Source organism: Apis mellifera, linkage group LG1, assembly GCF_003254395.2.
Source record: "Apis mellifera strain DH4 linkage group LG1, Amel_HAv3.1, whole genome shotgun sequence".
Classification (NCBI taxonomy): Eukaryota; Metazoa; Arthropoda; class Insecta; order Hymenoptera; family Apidae; genus Apis; species Apis mellifera.
Window position 1 is genome coordinate 19,133,482 of NC_037638.1, and position 18,075 is coordinate 19,151,556.

An 18,075-nucleotide genomic window follows, 5' to 3' on the forward strand; every position below is an offset into this window, starting at 1 on the left:
ATCGTACGGTGATTAATATCTGGAACGATTAATATCTCCGCGATGACAGAGCCGATTCCTTCGCTACGTGCTCTTCTCTCCTTTCTATCGTCCACTCTTGTTTCAGATTAAACGTGTAATTTTATCGGAAAATGTGACGAATAGAAATGATAACCGATTCTTACCCTATTTATTCCTACTTCTTCGATTATTCTCTGCCTTGTTTGTTAAAAAATAACTTTTAACGACGTTAACTGAATCTCCTTGTTCCTCGCAAAAAAAAAAAAAAAGAAAGAAAGAAAGGCTTTTAATATCGTGAAAGAGGATTGACAAAAGAATTTTTCACAAGAGAACGAAACAGCATGAAAATATTGTGTTAAAACTTATTCATGATTGGAGACATTCACGATCTCCGCAGCGGTGTTTGAACGATCATCGAGATTCGAATAGCTATTGCGATCGAAAGAAACGGGGGCCTTTTATCGATGTTACATCTGTTACCGCGTGTAGTAGCGAAAGCTGATGATGGCCGGCATTCGAGATAAGTCATTTAGATACGAAGAAATTGCACTCCGGCCGAGAAGTGGATCCACACCTCGTGTTAACCGCATCGATCGTCGCCTCGATCGCCTTTCCTCGATCATCCCGATAAGGAATGTAGGTCGAGCAGAAAAGGTGATTCCACGCAAACGATGTTGGATGGATGCAAATTAACCTGGACCAACGAGAATCGCGTGGAATCTATTTACAGACGCGATTTCCTCCAAATCTTTTTCCTCTTCTACTTTTCGAGGAAAGCGATCGATCGAGATAGATCGATTGATAGAATTGTGGATGATTTCCACAGTCGAGTCCCAGAAGGATTACCACGCGAGGAGGAAACACCATCATTACCCGAGGACCACTACGACTACCGTCTTGTCAACGACCAAGTCGCCGGTTAGCACAACGACGGTCACAGCCGTGGTCGAGCAAGTAGAGGATAATCAAATACCGGAAGTGACGAGGTGGACAACCACCGAACCCACGGAAACTTGGGAAATCACCACCACTAGCAGCACCACCATTAGTACCACACCCACCACCACCACCACCACCACCACGCCGCCTCGTAAGTATACACACGCGTTCCCTACACGCACACATATATCTCCTCTCTCTATCTCCAGTCAACGTCTCCTTTCGAGCAATTTGGAATTTACTTGAACAAGAATAATTAGAAAATTGGCAAAATCTGGGTGGATATATTGAAATCTGGGGGACGATGCGTGGACAACATGCGTTGTTTCGAACGTGGAAAATGTAGAACTCCTTTGATCCGTTTGAACCGGGCGGAGAAGAGGGATTCTGTTCGCAGGACGCACACGCGCGACGAAGAATTTTCGTTTGTCGAACGTTACAAAGCGAGGCACGGTGATGGCGGATGAAACAGAGGTAAAAAGAAAAGATTCGAAGCTATGGATCGAGAGAGGAGGGGAGAGTGAGAAAAGGAGAACAGGAGAAGGGGGGAACACAGTTTGCCAGGAAACGTTGTACCTCGCCTGTCTGAAACGCGTGTCTCTTTATAGGCTTCTGTGTGGTTCAAAGGCCGAGGCAGAGTCACCAATACATAAGGGAGGGCGAAGGAAAGAGGGTGAGTTTCGACAATCTCGTATTTTCGCGTCCGAAAAGCTCGTGGAAGAAGAAACGATTCGGGGAAACGAATCGAGTGAACGAACGTTCAGGAGGATTCGAGAGATTGAAAATTAAGTTGAATCAATCGCTATTTTTAAATTGGTTTTATCGAAGAGAAAGATCGGGAGTTTTTTGGATTCGTTTGAATTTTAATAGAGTTTCACTGCTACTTTTTGATTAATGAGATAGCCGAGGAATCGATTTAAAAGCTATCTCTAAAGTCTTTCGCTTGAAAATATAGGGAGAGAATTTATTTCAGCATAGCTTTGTAGAATATGTTACACGTTACATCGGGATACAATATCGAATGCTGTTTTTTTCTTTCATTTCTCTCTCGTTGAAATTTATGCAAAATATATCGAATAGAGTATAGTAAATAATTCGAAAATATCCTTTTGTTAATTCGTTAAATAATTTCCGCGCGTTTATATTGCTTTTTTTTTTTTGTTCACCTTTGATACCATTTATTAAAATCAAACATTGTTATAAAAATATCCATTGTGCGGCTTGGCTGGTTTTAATCGCGGACGCGGTGTAACGCGTACAGGATTTCAGAGAGTTTGGCTCTCTCGGAACCGCTTAGCGGGAACGCGAGGCAAAGCCTTTTAATTGGTGCAAAAAAAAAAAAAAAAAATAGAAGAAACACGGTCGAAAATAATAAACAAGCTTTTAATGCCGTTTCGCGCGATGAAAAAAAAATTGCGAATCCGGGGAAGTTCATTATCCCGCCGATCGATGTGCGTGAATTAACAACAACGTCGAATCGGGGGAGTGAAAAGTTTAATTCGAAGTGGCACGATTAACGTCGGCGATAATTAACATTCAGTGTACATGTTTTTGAAGCCGGGTCATTCATCTTTAAAACGGGTACGCCGTGTATCCCGATTATCGTGTTCCATTACAATTATCAATTTCAAAATAACAAGTAAAATTACCGGATTTAATATCTGGAAAATCCTTGAATTGTGTCTCTTCATTTCGAAATTGAAAATTTTGAAAATTATTCGTATAATTTACATACATATAAATAAGAAACTTTTTAATCATTCTTTATTACTAGATTCTAGTTATCTTTAATATTTCGAAACACATCGTTTCTTCTACACATCTTCCTTTTGATCCTTTTCATCTTGAACGAAAAAAAGAAAAAAAAGGAAACGAGTCGTAGAACCGAATCGTCAGGATCGAGTGAAAAAGATTCAGATCCGAGCTTATGCACTTTGAACCAACGTGTATGCTCGATTCTGTGTAGCTGTATCGCGAGGATGAGCCAGAATGTTCCGAGTTGTGCCAATGCGGCGAGGGCGAAGTTTTGATCTGCAACACGATCTGCGTGGATTCATCGCCCTGCAAGACGGACTTCGCCTTCTACAATCACGAAGCACCGGCGTATCAGGCGCATCGCGGACCCTGCCTTTGCTATAGCGGTCGTTTCATATGCATGCGGCCATCGCCCGGTGAATATTCCATTATCCTTTGAATATCGTTCAAACGGAATCCCGATCGAGTAGAATATTTGGAACATTAATTCTTTCGTTCTTCGCCAGATGTCTCATTCGTAATTTCGTGTAAAAAAATCATAACTACTTCACTCTTGTACAACGAGCCTTTTTATAATAATCTTCTCGAATTGTCTCTACAGACGCTTACTCTATACCGCACGGAGTTTTCATGTTCCTGGGCTACAGCGAAAAGGACGAGAGTTTGTTGCGACGGCATAATAATCTCACCGTCCTGGACGCGGTGTCGTCCCTCGATAACTTCATGAGAGAAGAAGTTAACAATCAGGTAAAACGTCTTACTCTTACTTTACCATATACACGAGCCGATATTTTCAATCAATCCGCCATCTCTCTTCTCGAGTCGAAATTTCGCGACACGTTTCACGAAAGAAGATTTGTTTCGATCCGGCTCCAGAATTGAACGAATTTTAAGCCGCCTGCGTTCCCTCGAAGGGCCGTCAAGTATTCACGCGAGGGGCGAGAGAAATCTCGAGAGAAGAGAGAGAGACGGATCGGAAATATAAAAGCGAACACCAAGTCTCGCTCGCCAAACTTAATAATGCGAGATAGCGTTGGAGATGACGTCGAGACGCGTACATATATATATATATATATATTTCTTCTTTCCTTTCTTTTTTTTTTTTTTTTTCACATTTTATTTGCAGACAGTGTGCACGCTGTTCCTGTACAACGCGACCCGAGAGAACGTGATTGCAGTGGCGCGTCTCGGGACTGACAATCCACCCTTAAATAGCAGCCAAGCTCAAAGTCTGCAGCACCTTCTGCGCGTCAAGGTGAGTAAATTGCAAATAGAAACGACTCTCCCGGTTCTCGTGAATTCTCGCATCTCATTCTGATCTTATTTCCCGGCCAACTCGGCTCCCGGCCCACCGGACCTAACGGTAACTTTATTACCGCCCCCGGCTTTTCAATCCACCCCCGCCCCCCTCCTTTTATTTGGCCACTCGTCAACCGTTTTATACGTAACGCGTTTATTGAATTAGCCGCGAGGCACGGCTTCACTGACGTAGACCGGCAATTTTATCACTCCAACTTCGAAACCGCCCCTCGACTCTGCCCCCTCCCCCGACATTTTGTCTCTTTTGCGGACAACTTGTCGGGCTATTTATCGTTCGAAGTTGTTCCTGACTCTGGTAAGACGGAAAAATAACGATTTCTTGTTTCCAGTATTTTTGTTTCTTTTTTTATAATAATTAAGACAGTTACTAAAGAAATTAAGAATTATGTCGACGAAGATAATTGAATAAATCTTTGCGTAAGGAGGAAAATTTGATACGAAGAGTGGATAAATTTCATTATTGAAAACGATGTTCAAGATCACGAGGTTACTTATGCGCAGGGAAAAAGGGCAGAGAAAAAGGTAGAGAAGGGAAAAGAAGGGAGGGGAAGAAGGAGACGAAAGGATCGCGTGCCCCGCGTCGATTCGATTCGCGACGAAAGGGCCGGTTTCGTGTTTACGCGGGGGTGTGCGTGCCACGCGCAGGAAGTGCGTGCTGTATAGCGAAAGGGGCGATATCAAACTTTACACAACTTTTCATTTCTCTCGCTCCCTTGTCCACCGTTCTTTCGGCCGATCCGCTCGTAAACCCCTCTCGAGGGGAGGCCTCCCGTCCAGTGATTATCGCGATTAATTAACCGGTACGCCATTCTTAATTTCCCCAAAAATTATCCAACAATCCTCCCTCTTTCGTATCTGATTTCCCGTCGACTCGTTCATCTCCCATTCCCTTTCGATTTCTCCAACTTTCTATTTCTCGTCGACGTATTTCATTCTATCTCTATTTTATTTTACTCTTCTTTCTTTCTTTTTTTTTTTGTTTCCTTCAATTTCAAGAATATCGGTTGAATTTTATAGCAGAACGGAATTAAAAGTTTATAGCAGTACAGTTGGTTACTTTTGATTAAAGGGAAAGGAGATGAAATTTTTCAAATTGGGGGGATTATAATCGAACAAGCGATGCTAATTACGTGCACGAGATTCTCGTTGCAACATTTTCCTCTCTCGGTTTCCAGCCGGGTTTTTTTCTATCACTGGAGGGCGTGCATTGAAAAGGCAATTAAAGCGCGACACGATTTCGTTAGGCGACCACTTATCGCGGTCGAGTAGTCGCGAAATATTCGCGGAGCTCACCCCTTTCTCGATCGATAAATTGTTGGGCGAATAACAACAGGAGATCTGTAAATAAGCCGATCGACGAACCGATCCGTGAAACATTTTTCTCTCCCTTTAACCTCGACTCTTTGTCAAAGTTTTTAGAGAGAAATCTAGCCAATTCCTTGAAACTTTCTTACGATCTATGAATTTCCAACAAGGGATCTCTTACGTAAAATTAACAATATCGATACGATAGAAAGAATAGACTCTACATTATTATTTGTTAAATGGAATTATTGTTAAAATTTTTTTGATTTCCCACATCTGATAACTACCAATGGATCAATTAATGATGATAAAATTTATAAACGAGATTATGATGGTAATGCTTACAATAAAATCTTTCTATCTGTAATTTCACAATTGCACGAAAAGTTGTACGCCGAATCGCGTACACGTATTCGTTCACACGTATCAAATCGTTCATCGAATCAACTCTGACGCGTGTTTATCTCTCGCCAGTCCCATTTTTTCTCCCCGGCCGTGCTATTTTTCAACGAAAATTCGCATAACGTTAAACGGGGGAGAGGAGGAGGAGGAAGAGGAGGCATCCCCTTCCCCCCATATCGATAGAGGCCGAATACCGAGCATTTTGCGTCGGTCATACGAGCTCCCGCGGCGATTTCCAATTTGCGATTAAGCGCCGCTCGATTTGCAATTTGATGGAGGGATCGCGGATTTGAATTGGCGCGCTCTGCACAATCCACTCCTCTATTTTTCTCCCCTTTGTCTCCCTCAACGGCCTAACTCCCTTCAAACGTTCTAAACGCCGTCCATTTCCAAGTGATGTTCGAAACAGTTAGTTAAAGCTGAGAGAATTTAGAAATGTGAAATCGAAGAGGGATTCTTAAAAAGTCATTTTTCTTCGAGCATTTCCTTGGACAAATTGATTGTCCTATTCCTCTCAAAACTGATTTTCTCTCGATATCAGAAATATTTTGTAGAATTCTTTTAGAATAAAATATACGGGGAAGAAAATATATTCGATTCGTAAAGGTTTTCGGGAGAATTTCGCGGCGATTTGCATGCCGCCGGTCCAACGTGCTTGATTTCCACTCCATTATTCCCGCGAATTCGTGTCGTCGATAAATAATAGCCGACAGATCGCGTAAACGCGACGATCGAGCGACCGCGAAACGACAGATCGGCGAGAAAAAAAACGATAGAGGAGCCAAGATTAAAAAGTGGTTAACGATTGGAACAGGAGGTGGGAAGGGGACGAATTTTCGCCGTGATGAAAGTGAAATGGAAGCGAGCAGGGTGGGGAGATGGAGATGGTGAACGCGTTAGAAGAGACTTTCTCTCAATTTCGACGGGGATCGAGCCGATTTTCTAGTAGCGCGAGCCGGAAATTGGAAGGACGTATTTTGGCCACGCGTTGGGAAGGGTCTATTTCCTGGAGGATAACCGATAGGAGAGAAATCAGGGGTCGGAGGGGGGGGGGTGGCTCGGTTTCTTTCTAACTCGTAATTGGACGAGCGTTCGGGCAGGCGAGATCGCAAAAGGGACCGAAACGAGTTCCAATTGAATTCGCGATATATCGGCTCCAATGATCCGTTTTAATCAAATAGCTTGGCCGGATATCGCGTTATTATTCAAGCTGAAAACGCGTGGACTCTGCGTTCACGCATTTCACTGCGTGCACGTTCTTTTTTTCTATTTCTTTTTTTTTTTTTTTTTTATCGAATCGCAGAACGTGCTTCTCGAACGCGCGAATCTATTCGATTTCCCGAATTCTGTCGAATTCGAAAGAATTCCACGGTTTATTTGTTTCCTTTTAAAAAAGAAAGGAAGCAAGAGAGAGAAAACTTCCGTGGAAAAATTATCTCTCTGCTCTCTAAAACTTGCGTTACGAGGGATTACTATAATCAGTTGGAAGATAGATCGGGTCCGGAATGGTTGGTGACGATTCGATCGATGTTCGAAATCTTTAATTAAAGGTTGGCCGTGGCTTGGCCCCGTGCCAAATACGCGCGATTAAAAAGAGAAGAGAAAGAAAAGAAAAGAAAAGAAAAAAAAAGAAAAGCGGATATCGCCGACGGCGATTTTTAATGTTTTTCCTGTAAGCGTCCTCTACGTGCCGCGAATTCCCCTCGTCCGTTCCTCGACGGAACGAAATTGTTCGGGGAGCGTAAAAACTGGCAGACGCACCAATCACGAGGCCACCTCGAACTGGTCCCGGCCACGAAAACTTTTTATCATCTCCGATGGCCGGTTTCCAAGTTTTTACACGGTAGCCGAGCGACGCACTCGATGAGAGAGATTTCCTCCAAATAAAATTCCTCCCGATTTTCCACCACTCTCTTAGAAAACGTATGCAATGATTGTATAGTACAATTAATAATTGAGAAATATTAAAGATGTCGCGTATATGGAGTGTAATATAGAAAGATGATTCTTTCTTAAATGGAGCAACTTTCGCTTATCTTCAAAGTCATACGGGAAAGTCTGTAATAATGAAAAATTCCACGAAGAAGAAAAAAATTACAATCTCTCGTTACGATAAAGACCATATCGATTTTCCTCTTCCGTGAACACATTTAGCGAGTGTATTAAAAATTCGCTTTATCGCGAACAATCATCCGAATGAATGATCATTAACGTCGTCGATGGCCCTCCTTCTTCCACGACCGAGGACGTCGTAACACATTTCTTTTTCCACCGAGAGACGAGATTATTATTCAAATAATCCCCCCGTCAAACACAAAGCGACAAACGTAAGGTATCTCGGATTGTAGGCGAGGCAGTTACTCAATTACACCGACCCCTGCCGGTGTAATTACCCCTGCGGTGGGGTCAAAGTGTCGGGGTCAAGGAGCAGCAGCGGTAGTACAGTAAAGCGAACCGCAAACTCGAACTCGACTCCAACGAAAACGCGACTCCAACCGGTCGATCGGCCGCTTTAATTCGGCGTGTGTCGTTCGACGTCGTTGATGAGTTGCTAATAAAGCAATTAAGCGACCCGAGGTCCGAGTTATGGCGCGTGGACCGCGACCCGTCGTAAAACACGCTTCCGCACTCTCGTGAATCGATTTTCGGTCGACCTTCTCACCCTTCGTTGGTGATCCGATGATCGAGTATCTGGATGGATTTTTCCCGCCTCCGCCTTTTTCCAGATTCGATCCAAGGTTTACGGATAGGAAAAGTAGGTCGAATTCGTTGATACGTGGATACGTTTGAGGATCGATTGATATGCGGGTTAAAGAAAAACATTTTACGATCGATTTCAAACGAGAGATTTGTGGAAGTTGGTACATGTTTCTTTTTTTAAGATTCTAGGAATTTTTAGCGTGATTTAGTGTAATATGATTTTTCAGGCTCGTTTAATAATTTTTACTTTCAAGACGATTACTGCTAATTCAGATATCCTTCAAGATTTTTATCCTTTTATATATTATCTTTTTTATAAATTATACATATTTTAATTAATCGTCCAAAATGATACGAAATTGTGCTACGAAGTGAAACATCGTATTTCCGCGGATTGAAAATTTTTTCTTTCGAATTCCATATTTCCAAACACAACAAAAGTTTGCCGAGTATAATTTCTTAAAGTTTGTTTGATTTGTTCACTTATCCTTAGATCGTTGAAATGGAATAGAAACAAAATATTGACGCTCCATTGAAGCGTATTTATAAACGAGATCTCTTTGTAATGGCAAAGCCTTTAACAGTGTTGATATATTAAAATCGGATTCATTCTCGAATTAAACGTTCGAAACAAAGTATCTAACCGGTTCGAGACGAGCGTATCGTCGATCTTTCGGAATCGCTCGTTTCACCGCGATTCTTGGAAAATCGCATTTTTCAATTATTCATCCTTCATAGTAGAACTATGATCGGGCTCAACCGTAAAAGGGTTATTTTCATTGAAGATTCAATATCCATTATTTTAATTTAAAACTCGTTCTCGTTGAAACAGCCGGGCTCGCATCGGCTGATATTCATTTCACGCAATTGACACCTGTTCTGTTAGTGGAATGGAATCCCGGTGGAAATTCGCTCGATGGAAAATATTCCTTCGTTCCGCGAAAGTAATTATACCTCGGCTATAATTAATTTGAGCCGTGTGCATGTCGATCTCTTTTTCGCAAGCTCGTCGGTCATATTGCCTTGAAATTGTTTTTTTTTTCTCTCTCTCTCTCCTTTTTCCTTTCTCTTCTTTCCGTTTCGAAATAAAAAGTATACACACACGATATCTATGTAAATAGCGCACAAGTCTATAGATCGTAAGAGAAATTTGCCAGCTTGTGTTAAACTGCTCACGCAAAACGTGAGATTAATTATTTTCTTATTGCCCTTTCCACAAATCTTTTTGTGCAAATCTACGAATTAAACGTGGATAAAAATCTAGACAACAAAAATGAGAGAAAAGAAAAATCACGCTATTCTTATTCAGATTCTTATTAATATTCGAATCTTACAAGTAAAATCACGAAAAATTTTTCCATCATTGAAAATCTAATGAATTCTAATCTGTGGAAAGGTCGAAAGGTTCTCTCGATCTCTCCACGAGATCTCTGTCTCGAATATAAATTCCATCCCGTCCCGAATTTCTTAAGCCATAGAAGCGAGCACGAAATCGCGAAAGGAAACGAATACATCGGATACCACAAACGTGAATCGAGACCGTGTTTGAATAACAGCTGGATGAGATTAGGGGGCCAATTTCGCCTCGAGATAGCCAGTTTCGATCCCCCGCGAAACTGGACGGTTGAATGGCGCTACGTACATAGGTATATATAGATAAATGGAGTGGAGGGTGGAAAAGGGAAGGGCATTGAAGAGGGAAGGGCAAGTTTAAAGAATTGAACGGCCTCGGGATGATCGTTATCACCGATGGAAAGTGACCTTCCCGATCGTCGTCGTCTGAAAGGAAAAGAAAATAACTTAATTCGTTTCAAAACGAGTTCGGTGGAAAGTGTATCGCTTTGAGAGAGCCATTGAGAGAGAGATTTAGAAGGAGAGATTCGAAGGAAACCTTTTTTGTTCTCGAAATTTGTGAAATTTCATTCCTGATAAAAATGGAGAAGAAACTTTTACCTCTCAGCGATACGACTCATCCACGTGTATCATAAAACTTTACTGCGAATAATAAATCACGATCCCGTATTTTGAAGAGAGGGGAAAAAAAAAATGTTCGCCGGTTTACGACATCTCGTTCACAATCTTTCGTCTCGGTTTTCAATCTCGTAGTGGGTGGTTCGTTGCTCGTCGATTCGTCGAGGCAAAACGATCGATTCGCAAAATTCGGGGCGAAAGGAGGAAATATTTGATAAAATAAAAAAAGATGGACGGCCCTTTTTACGGGAGGCGCGCTCTATTAGAAGATCAACCGGAGGGGTGGCGGCGCCATCGTCGAATTCATTTGCGAAATTAGCTGTGTCGACGGAGGGGGTTTGGTCGCGCGCTTTTTGTTGCTCGCTCGAAAATATCGAGGTAACGTCGAGCAAGCACAGGTGTTCCACATAGATAGGCAAGCATTGGCAGACGGCCAACGGAGGCACCTATGCCTCCTCGACCCACGGTCACCCCGTGCTCCAAGTATCGATCTCTTGGTCCTCTCGTGACTTTTCATTGAATTTCCATGCGCCGTTTAAGAGGCTACTTCGTTCCTCCTTCCATTCTTTCTATCGCTTTGTATTCTTCGTCAGACAATACGAAGCGTGAGATTTCCCCATATATTTATATAATTTATTATTATAACTTTCAATCAATTTCATTTCTTATTCTATTAATCTACGAATAATTATTTTCTTTCTTTTCAACGAATCCTTTCGAAACGATTTCTTCGTCTTCCTTTCCTCTCAACTCTTAAATTCATCACGCGATATCTCTTTGAAACAGATAAAAATCTTTTTCGAGTTGGAAAACTCGAATTTCTCGATCTCTGCCTTTCCGCAGAATTCATGGATACAATTTTCATCTGTTCCTTTGCCGGCTTACGGATAATCGGGAAAATGTTGGTGGTAACCGGCCAAGTCGCCGGTGGAAAGTTAATTAACCACGTTCCAATAAACTTTGCCCCGCAACACAGCGGCAACGTTGCCCCGATGAGAATCAACGACGAACGAGAATTTATCCAATCTCTAAGAATAAATCGAAGGGAGGGAGAGGAATGGGTTTGGAGGTATCGTTTGCTAACCTATTCGCAAACGATGTTCTCGAAACGGGGGATCAATCCATTTAAAGCGAGCTGTCTTACAGCTCGAAGAACAAAGTTTATCGTACACTTCGAATTGCACGATATTCCATGAAATTCCATTTTTTCTTTTTCTGAATAATAATACAAGAAAACTCTCTTCGATTCGAAGCGAGTATTCATATAATTTCCATATTTCGAACGTTTATCATTTTTTCGCTCGATGAAAAATATAAACGGTATGATAATAAATAAAACGTTTTTTGAAAAGAATAATAAGAAAAGAGGCTCTTTATTATTCGTAGCATTATTTACATTTAGTGTAACGTTTCTTATTAATACAAGAATAATTTCATACATATATACATCTTTAAATATTATGAAGATGAGAAAAAAGATCATCACTTTTCCCTATTCGATTCGATATTCGATTGGCGCAGACAGCGAGCGAAAAGGGGGAAGGTGGTGGATCGTTGGAAATTTTTAATTCGAGCCCGAATGAAAGTTTCATGGGGATTCTCTGTGAAGGAATCTGTCACTAACGGCGGAACCGGAAACGGAACGGGGGTCTCCCGTTGCAGCGCGTTCGATTCTCGCATCGGCGAGCCCGCGTCTCGTTCCATTTAACATTTAGAAAGGAAAGGGATCGGTGAATCGAACGATCCGCATTGTTAAGCAGAGCGTCGAATTATAGGCAAATACCGTTTCTCGTATCCCCACCTGACCCTGAATTATCAGGGACGACGAGGATGATGGCGGGGGAGGGAAGAGGGCAGAGCAGAGGCACCCTCTTTCTATTTTCTTTTTCAAGCTCCGCCGACCGGCGGCAGCATCTCGACTCATTCTTCTCTTAAATTCGCAGATAAAGCGCTTTGCCGCTCCATTAAGTCGGCGCGGATAAGAAAAAAAGAGGAAAAAGGGAAAAAGGAAGGAAAGAAAGGAAAAAAAAGAAAAAGAAGAAGAAGAAAATCCCGCCTCACGTTACATCTCCAACTATCGAAACCCTTCTTCTCCTCTCCTGGAATAATAATAGAACCGATGGATAGAGATGGAGGGGGGGGATAGGAGAAGAAAGTTTCCTCTCCCCAGTTTTTGCTTAGTTTTTTTTCGCGAGATTGAGTTTTCTGAGAGTTTACATAAAACAATCGGGGACCGACCGTTTCGTCGGATAACGATTCTATGATACACACCGGTGATACAAGAGCGGAAAGGAGGAATTTCATTCTTCGAAGAGGCGAAGAATTCTTCTTTTTCCTTTCCTTTTTTTTCTTTCTTCCTTCAGAAGGGAGGAACATTTCCAGGGAGAGGAATCCGAAGTTACCATGAGGCGAAGTTATTCCACGGACAAGTTAAATTCATCCACCGAGGTGGTGGTGGTGGTGGTGGTGGTTCGCCGCCACCGGGAATATCGTTCCCTCCGTAATAACGTTTCATTAAAACTCGGCCTAAAGATCGAGGAAAGTATAAGAAGTATAAATCTCGCCGATGGAATCTTCCTTCTTCGCCCCTAGGACGATTTTAACAAAGAATAAGATTTAACCGCGTGTCACGAGTGTCCATCTCCCCGAGACTCTTTCATTAAACGAGACTCTCTCTCTCTTCCTCCTTTTTCGATTTTAATTTTCCATCTTTTAAATTCGTGGACAAAGAGGAGGGAGAGAGAGAAGGAGAGGGATATCGAAATGGATATCTATCGGGTCGATGCTCGCTCGTCGAGGCGAACAGCGGCAGCCCGTACAATGCAACAAGGGCAGACGCGGAGGATGTTAGGTGGCTGGTTTCGATAGGTCGATCCATTAAGGCATTGAGGCCCTTATCTGAATGAAGACGCCGCGATATCGCGCCGTTTCGAGTTCCATCTGGCTCCTCTCTCTCTCTCTCTCTCTCGATCAACAATCGAGTCGAACGTCATCCACGGGCGACAAAGCGCGATCCTCCCCCTCGTCTTCTCTTGTCCTTGTGAATCGGCCGGTTTGTAAAGTGGTGGCTCGAAAATGTCAAGGAAACGTCCTCCCGAACGTCATGTGTGTGTCATGGGACAAGGAGGAGGAGGTGGTGGTAGTGGTGTGTTGTACGCCAAGCTTTTCGAGAAATGGGTCACGCGTTTGTTCGACGTGTCTCGATTGTTCTTGGCGCAAAAGACGATTTCAGAATTCGTGCAGCAGCAAATCGGAATCTGGATCGGAATCTGGGTCGAAATTCTCGGATATTTCTTTTCCCTTCCTCCCTCTCTCTCTCTTTTCTAGCCCGGTGAATTGATCTCATTTACAAATTCCGAGAGAGAACTCCCTTTATCGTTTCGCGAGAATTTATTCGTCCCTTCGCCATTTTTGCGTATCGAGATCCGATTGAGACCGCCGATCTCTCTGACCGATGCGTTTTTACCATCGGAGCGGACCGGTTTGAATTAACAGAATTGTGTAGTGTTTACGAGGTATTAATAATTTATCGATATTAATTTATTATGTTGTTGTTATTATTATTGTTATTATTTATTTATTTATTTATTACGTATTGCAATTATTATTAGGTTGACAGTTTATTCGCAATGAATTGTTCATTTGTCGAATCAATTATTTTATCATCTTGTGTAATTTCATATATGTGTATGCATGCATTGTGTAATAAATACGTAATAAACTTAACTAAATATCTAAACGAAAAATATATATTTCCGGTTTATTGTATTATGATGTCAAACGACGAAATATAATCATTATACGGAAATGGAGATTGCCAACAATCCTCCTGTTTCTCCTTAAAAAGTCACAATTTTTTATTCGTTTACTCGAATAATAAAAATCGAGATGGAACTCGAGAAAGATTTTGGAATGTTTAGAAAGATTATTCGTATAACAATTAACACAACGATTCATTCAATCCCCTCCACCAGTTTCAAGATAATCGCGAACTCGGTGAAACTCGTTGAATAATTAATCGTAATTGCGCGTGTCCTGTTCCTATTCGACGAAAATTTCTCCCCAGTAGACGATTTATTCCGCATTTGGATCGGTGTCAAAGAAAAGGCTAATTTCTCCTCCGGTCGGAACGACTTTGCGGCAAGCAAGGGGGGAAAAAAGCCTGGTGGAGGGAGGGAGGGAGAGTATGGACGAGGAGAGGGAGGGATGCATTTCTCCCGAGGGACGTTGTACCGCGAGAAATGATTCGCTGCTTCTTTGAGCCACCGACAGACGGATCGAGCCACCATCCCCGATTAATTCCGCCCGAGGCGGGAGAAAAGGGTGGATTTTTTTTTTTTTTTTTTTTTTTTCGAAAGAAAGCCGCCAGAGCAAACGAGCTCTCGACCGTGTTCTCGCCGTGTTTTCTTTTTTCTCTCTCTCTCTTCTTTTTTCTCAAACCCTTCTGTTACGCCTGTATGCCTTACGCGTGCACGATGCGCTCCTCCTCCTCGTTATTCCTGTTGGCCCGTCACTGAGAAATTTCATCTCCGCGCTCCCCTGTGCATAGATTCGGTGACACGTGAACGATCGTGATAATAAATTTTTAAGGGATAGATTGGGGGGAAATAGAGTGCAAGTTTTTCGCGCGGCTAGTTTATTATGAATGTGATGTGTAATATTTTTTCGAGACATTTTTATTCGCCGATTCGTTTTGGAATTATTTCTCAAATTATGTTTCTCGCTGATCTTTTCGAAGAAAGAATTCGAAGAGATCGAATTTTCGGAATTGATATATTTTTATCGATTGAATTGTTGTCAAAAACGAATTTTTATCTTATCCTCCAATGTTTTTCTTATTTTCTTTTCAAATTAGATTGTTTGATTTTTTTTTTAAGAAATTATAATTATTGTAAACTATTTCTCCCTTTTTTTATGTTAATAACTATTCTAAAAATGCATAAAATAAAAAAAGGAAGAGTTAAAAATTATCGGTGCTTTTGGATCGCGTCTCAATTTTTTCTACTAATTGAACCGAGAGATGAGCTTATAAAACGGAACGAGTGGATTCGCGTTTTGTTTGGCGCGGAAAATTGTGCCGCAGTGACCTGTTACGGATCATTAAATTTGTTTCTTCTACAGACACCGGAATAAACCCAACTGGACGTTACAATTCCTCGTTACAATGCGGTAACACTCAATTACGTGCCTTCCTCTGACTTTCCACCCTTAATATCGTTCTTTCTAAATTCTCTACGTTTCCCCCGGAAAATTCATTTATATTTTCTAGGGATTAAAAATATTATATAGCGGACAGAAACCAGTCCTCCTAACTAATCGATGCTAATCCAAGATCGATGCTTTTTGCACAGATCTCCAAATTTCTTGCTTTAATTTTTAACTTGATTGAAAAATAATATCAGGTTTTTAATAGAATTTGATTTAAAGTGTATAGAATATTTCTATACTAAAGAAGAATAACACCATTTCGAGAGGCACATAATACAATTTAATATATTCCATTTTTAAAATAATTTTCTTTCCTCCAAAAATTAATATAATATTCCAATCCATCTTGTTCAAATTCGATTCTACTTAAACCCATCACTTCTCTTGACTTGTTTGTTCGCGATACACTCGATCCGATCGCTACTACTTTCGCAGCGGTCAAAAATCCAGTGGAAAATGTCCGCTTGTCACGAGCGGCAAGCCAAGCACACATGGAACGTTGGAAAGTGGTTGTTTACGGTGGTTGTAAGCCACACCCAGCGTTGAAGTTCGGCCTCTCGAAGTTCGCCACGGCGAAATTGCACGCGAAAATTTACGACTCCGTCTCGCTTACGTCGTACGACGTTTGCCAATTTGAAGAAGCCGCATGGAACGATCCTCCTCCTCCTCCATCTCGCCGTTTCCTTCACGTTGGAGGACATGTGCGTGCCGCCCTACGTGGATCGCTTCGATACTCGACGCACGTCCCAGGATGATCGTTCCCCACGTGACGATCCAGCGACGACAACCCAAAGCTCGTTTCATTTTTTAAGTCGCCGTGCCTCTGTTTCTCGCCCGAGAATACTTTCGAATTAAAATGAAAGTGACGCAAATGGTGGCCGTAAATTTCGAGAATATTTTTGTAAATAGATTTGTCGATGAATTTTTTCGGATGTTAGATCTGGAAATGAAACGAGAGGATAAAAACGATTGGATGTTCGATGATGAAGGTGGATGATGAGAATAAAGAAATTTTGGATAGATTTTTCGAGGAATATTAGATCCTCGAGATCTGAGAATTTAGAACGTGAACATGAGTGAACATGAGTGATGTTAATATTTTCGAAGATGTTCACAAGTAGATATTCGAGATTGTTTGGAATGTTAATAAGCAAGCAACGATATTCTACAATTTCGAATGTTGTTTGTAAAGAAAAGGGCAAATTCTGGATCATCGTCAGAGTTTCAACGTTCTCACGTTTCGATTCTTGAATCCTTACTTAAATTATTAAGATCCAAAAAAAAGAAATCAGAAAAACAAAATTGTACCTCTAAATTTTTAAACTATATTATTACAATTTATAATAAACAATTTCGAACGAATTGCGGATATTCGGAGATTTCCATTTCAAAAGTCTCGACTCGTAGTATTTTCCAAATAATTTAATTATCAAAGGTTCAAAAAATATCCACGTGTATAAATAGACTTTACGTAGTGTTCTTTTTCTTTCTTTTTCCCCCTTTTTTTTTAACTACACATAGAGAGCCGAATAAAATTTAAAATTTCTCGTGCTATCGCATCGGCTTGTTTGCATCGAACAACGTGACCTGGCGTGTTCACCTCGCGAATATTGGTTGATCGTCGAAAACGGTTCCGTGCGATAACGTTCCGTTAAAGGGTGGGATTAAAGAAGACCTGTGTACCTCGATACAGTTCCACTTTTGGAAACTGCGACTAGGCTACGAGCGATTCTTGAAAGAAACGGGTTAGAGAGAGAGGAAAAATTCCCTTTCATTTTTAAAACAGTCCAAAGGCGTGCTCGCACATCCTATCTTTAGGGCGTAGAGGAACTAGAAAGAGAGAGAGAGAGCATGCGAAACGAGATATTTTTTTCTCAACATCGAGGATTCTTTTCTCTTCGACGCTTTTTTCCTATCTCTTTTTTTTTTTTTTTCGAAACGAATCGTCTCGACGTTCATTGGAATCGTTAATCACGACGCGAATTTGCCTTCATCGCGAATTAGAATCGCGTTACGCGAAGAAAAATGCGAAATCGAAGGTAAATTCCCTCCCCCGATTTCGAAGCCTTTAGTTTCGTTCCTAAAGGTCAGGTCTCGTTCGAATCGTGTAGAATCGGGAAGATTTAGTAGGCGGAGCAGCACCGAGGAAAGAAGGCGGACAGCGGAAAAGAGGCGGTCTTTCATTTTTAAAACAGCGAAACGGCTCAGCGACGCCTCGAGAGCTTTCCAGACTTAAAGAAAGAACGGAGCGAAACACGCGGCCGGGAAAACCCCTTTAACACGCAACCTGCTTATCCCGGCCAGCTTTTAAAGGGAAACAACTTGGACGCGTGTTCCCGTCCCATTCTCGCTGACCAATCCACCTGCGACGCCTCTTTATTCCATCGTTCTTTCATTCTTTCGGACGCGATATCTGGGCTGTGAATAAAAATGTGGCAAAAGTCGAACAAACAATCGAATTTTCTTCATCTTCGA

At 41.7% G+C, this 18,075-nt stretch overlaps 2 protein-coding genes across 7 annotated transcripts in view; both read left to right on the forward strand.

The window, feature by feature from the left end:
- LOC551647 overlaps positions 1–18,075 on the forward strand; it is a 247,539-nt gene that overhangs the window by 199,918 nt on the left and 29,546 nt on the right. For 4 of the 6 annotated variants that reach the window (XM_006571221.3, XM_006571222.3, XM_624037.6 and 1 more), the window contains 5 exons: positions 827–1,090; positions 1,548–1,612; positions 2,906–3,110; positions 3,296–3,441; positions 3,821–3,949. In XM_006571221.3, coding sequence (XP_006571284.1) covers positions 827–1,090; positions 1,548–1,612; positions 2,906–3,110; positions 3,296–3,441; positions 3,821–3,949 — 809 coding nt within the window. Of the gene's footprint in view, positions 1–106; positions 239–826; positions 1,091–1,547; positions 1,613–2,905; positions 3,111–3,295; positions 3,442–3,820; positions 3,950–18,075 lie in introns of those variants that run through there. The other 2 variants (XR_001706421.2, XM_016917796.2) reach the window with 2 other exon arrangements.
- LOC551680 (histamine-gated chloride channel 2) overlaps positions 3,827–18,075 on the forward strand; it is a 53,394-nt gene continuing 39,145 nt past the window's right edge. The window contains exon 1 of the mRNA XM_006571224.3: positions 3,827–3,949. The gene's annotated coding sequence lies outside the window, so the exon portion shown is untranslated. The remainder of the gene's footprint in view (positions 3,950–18,075) is intronic.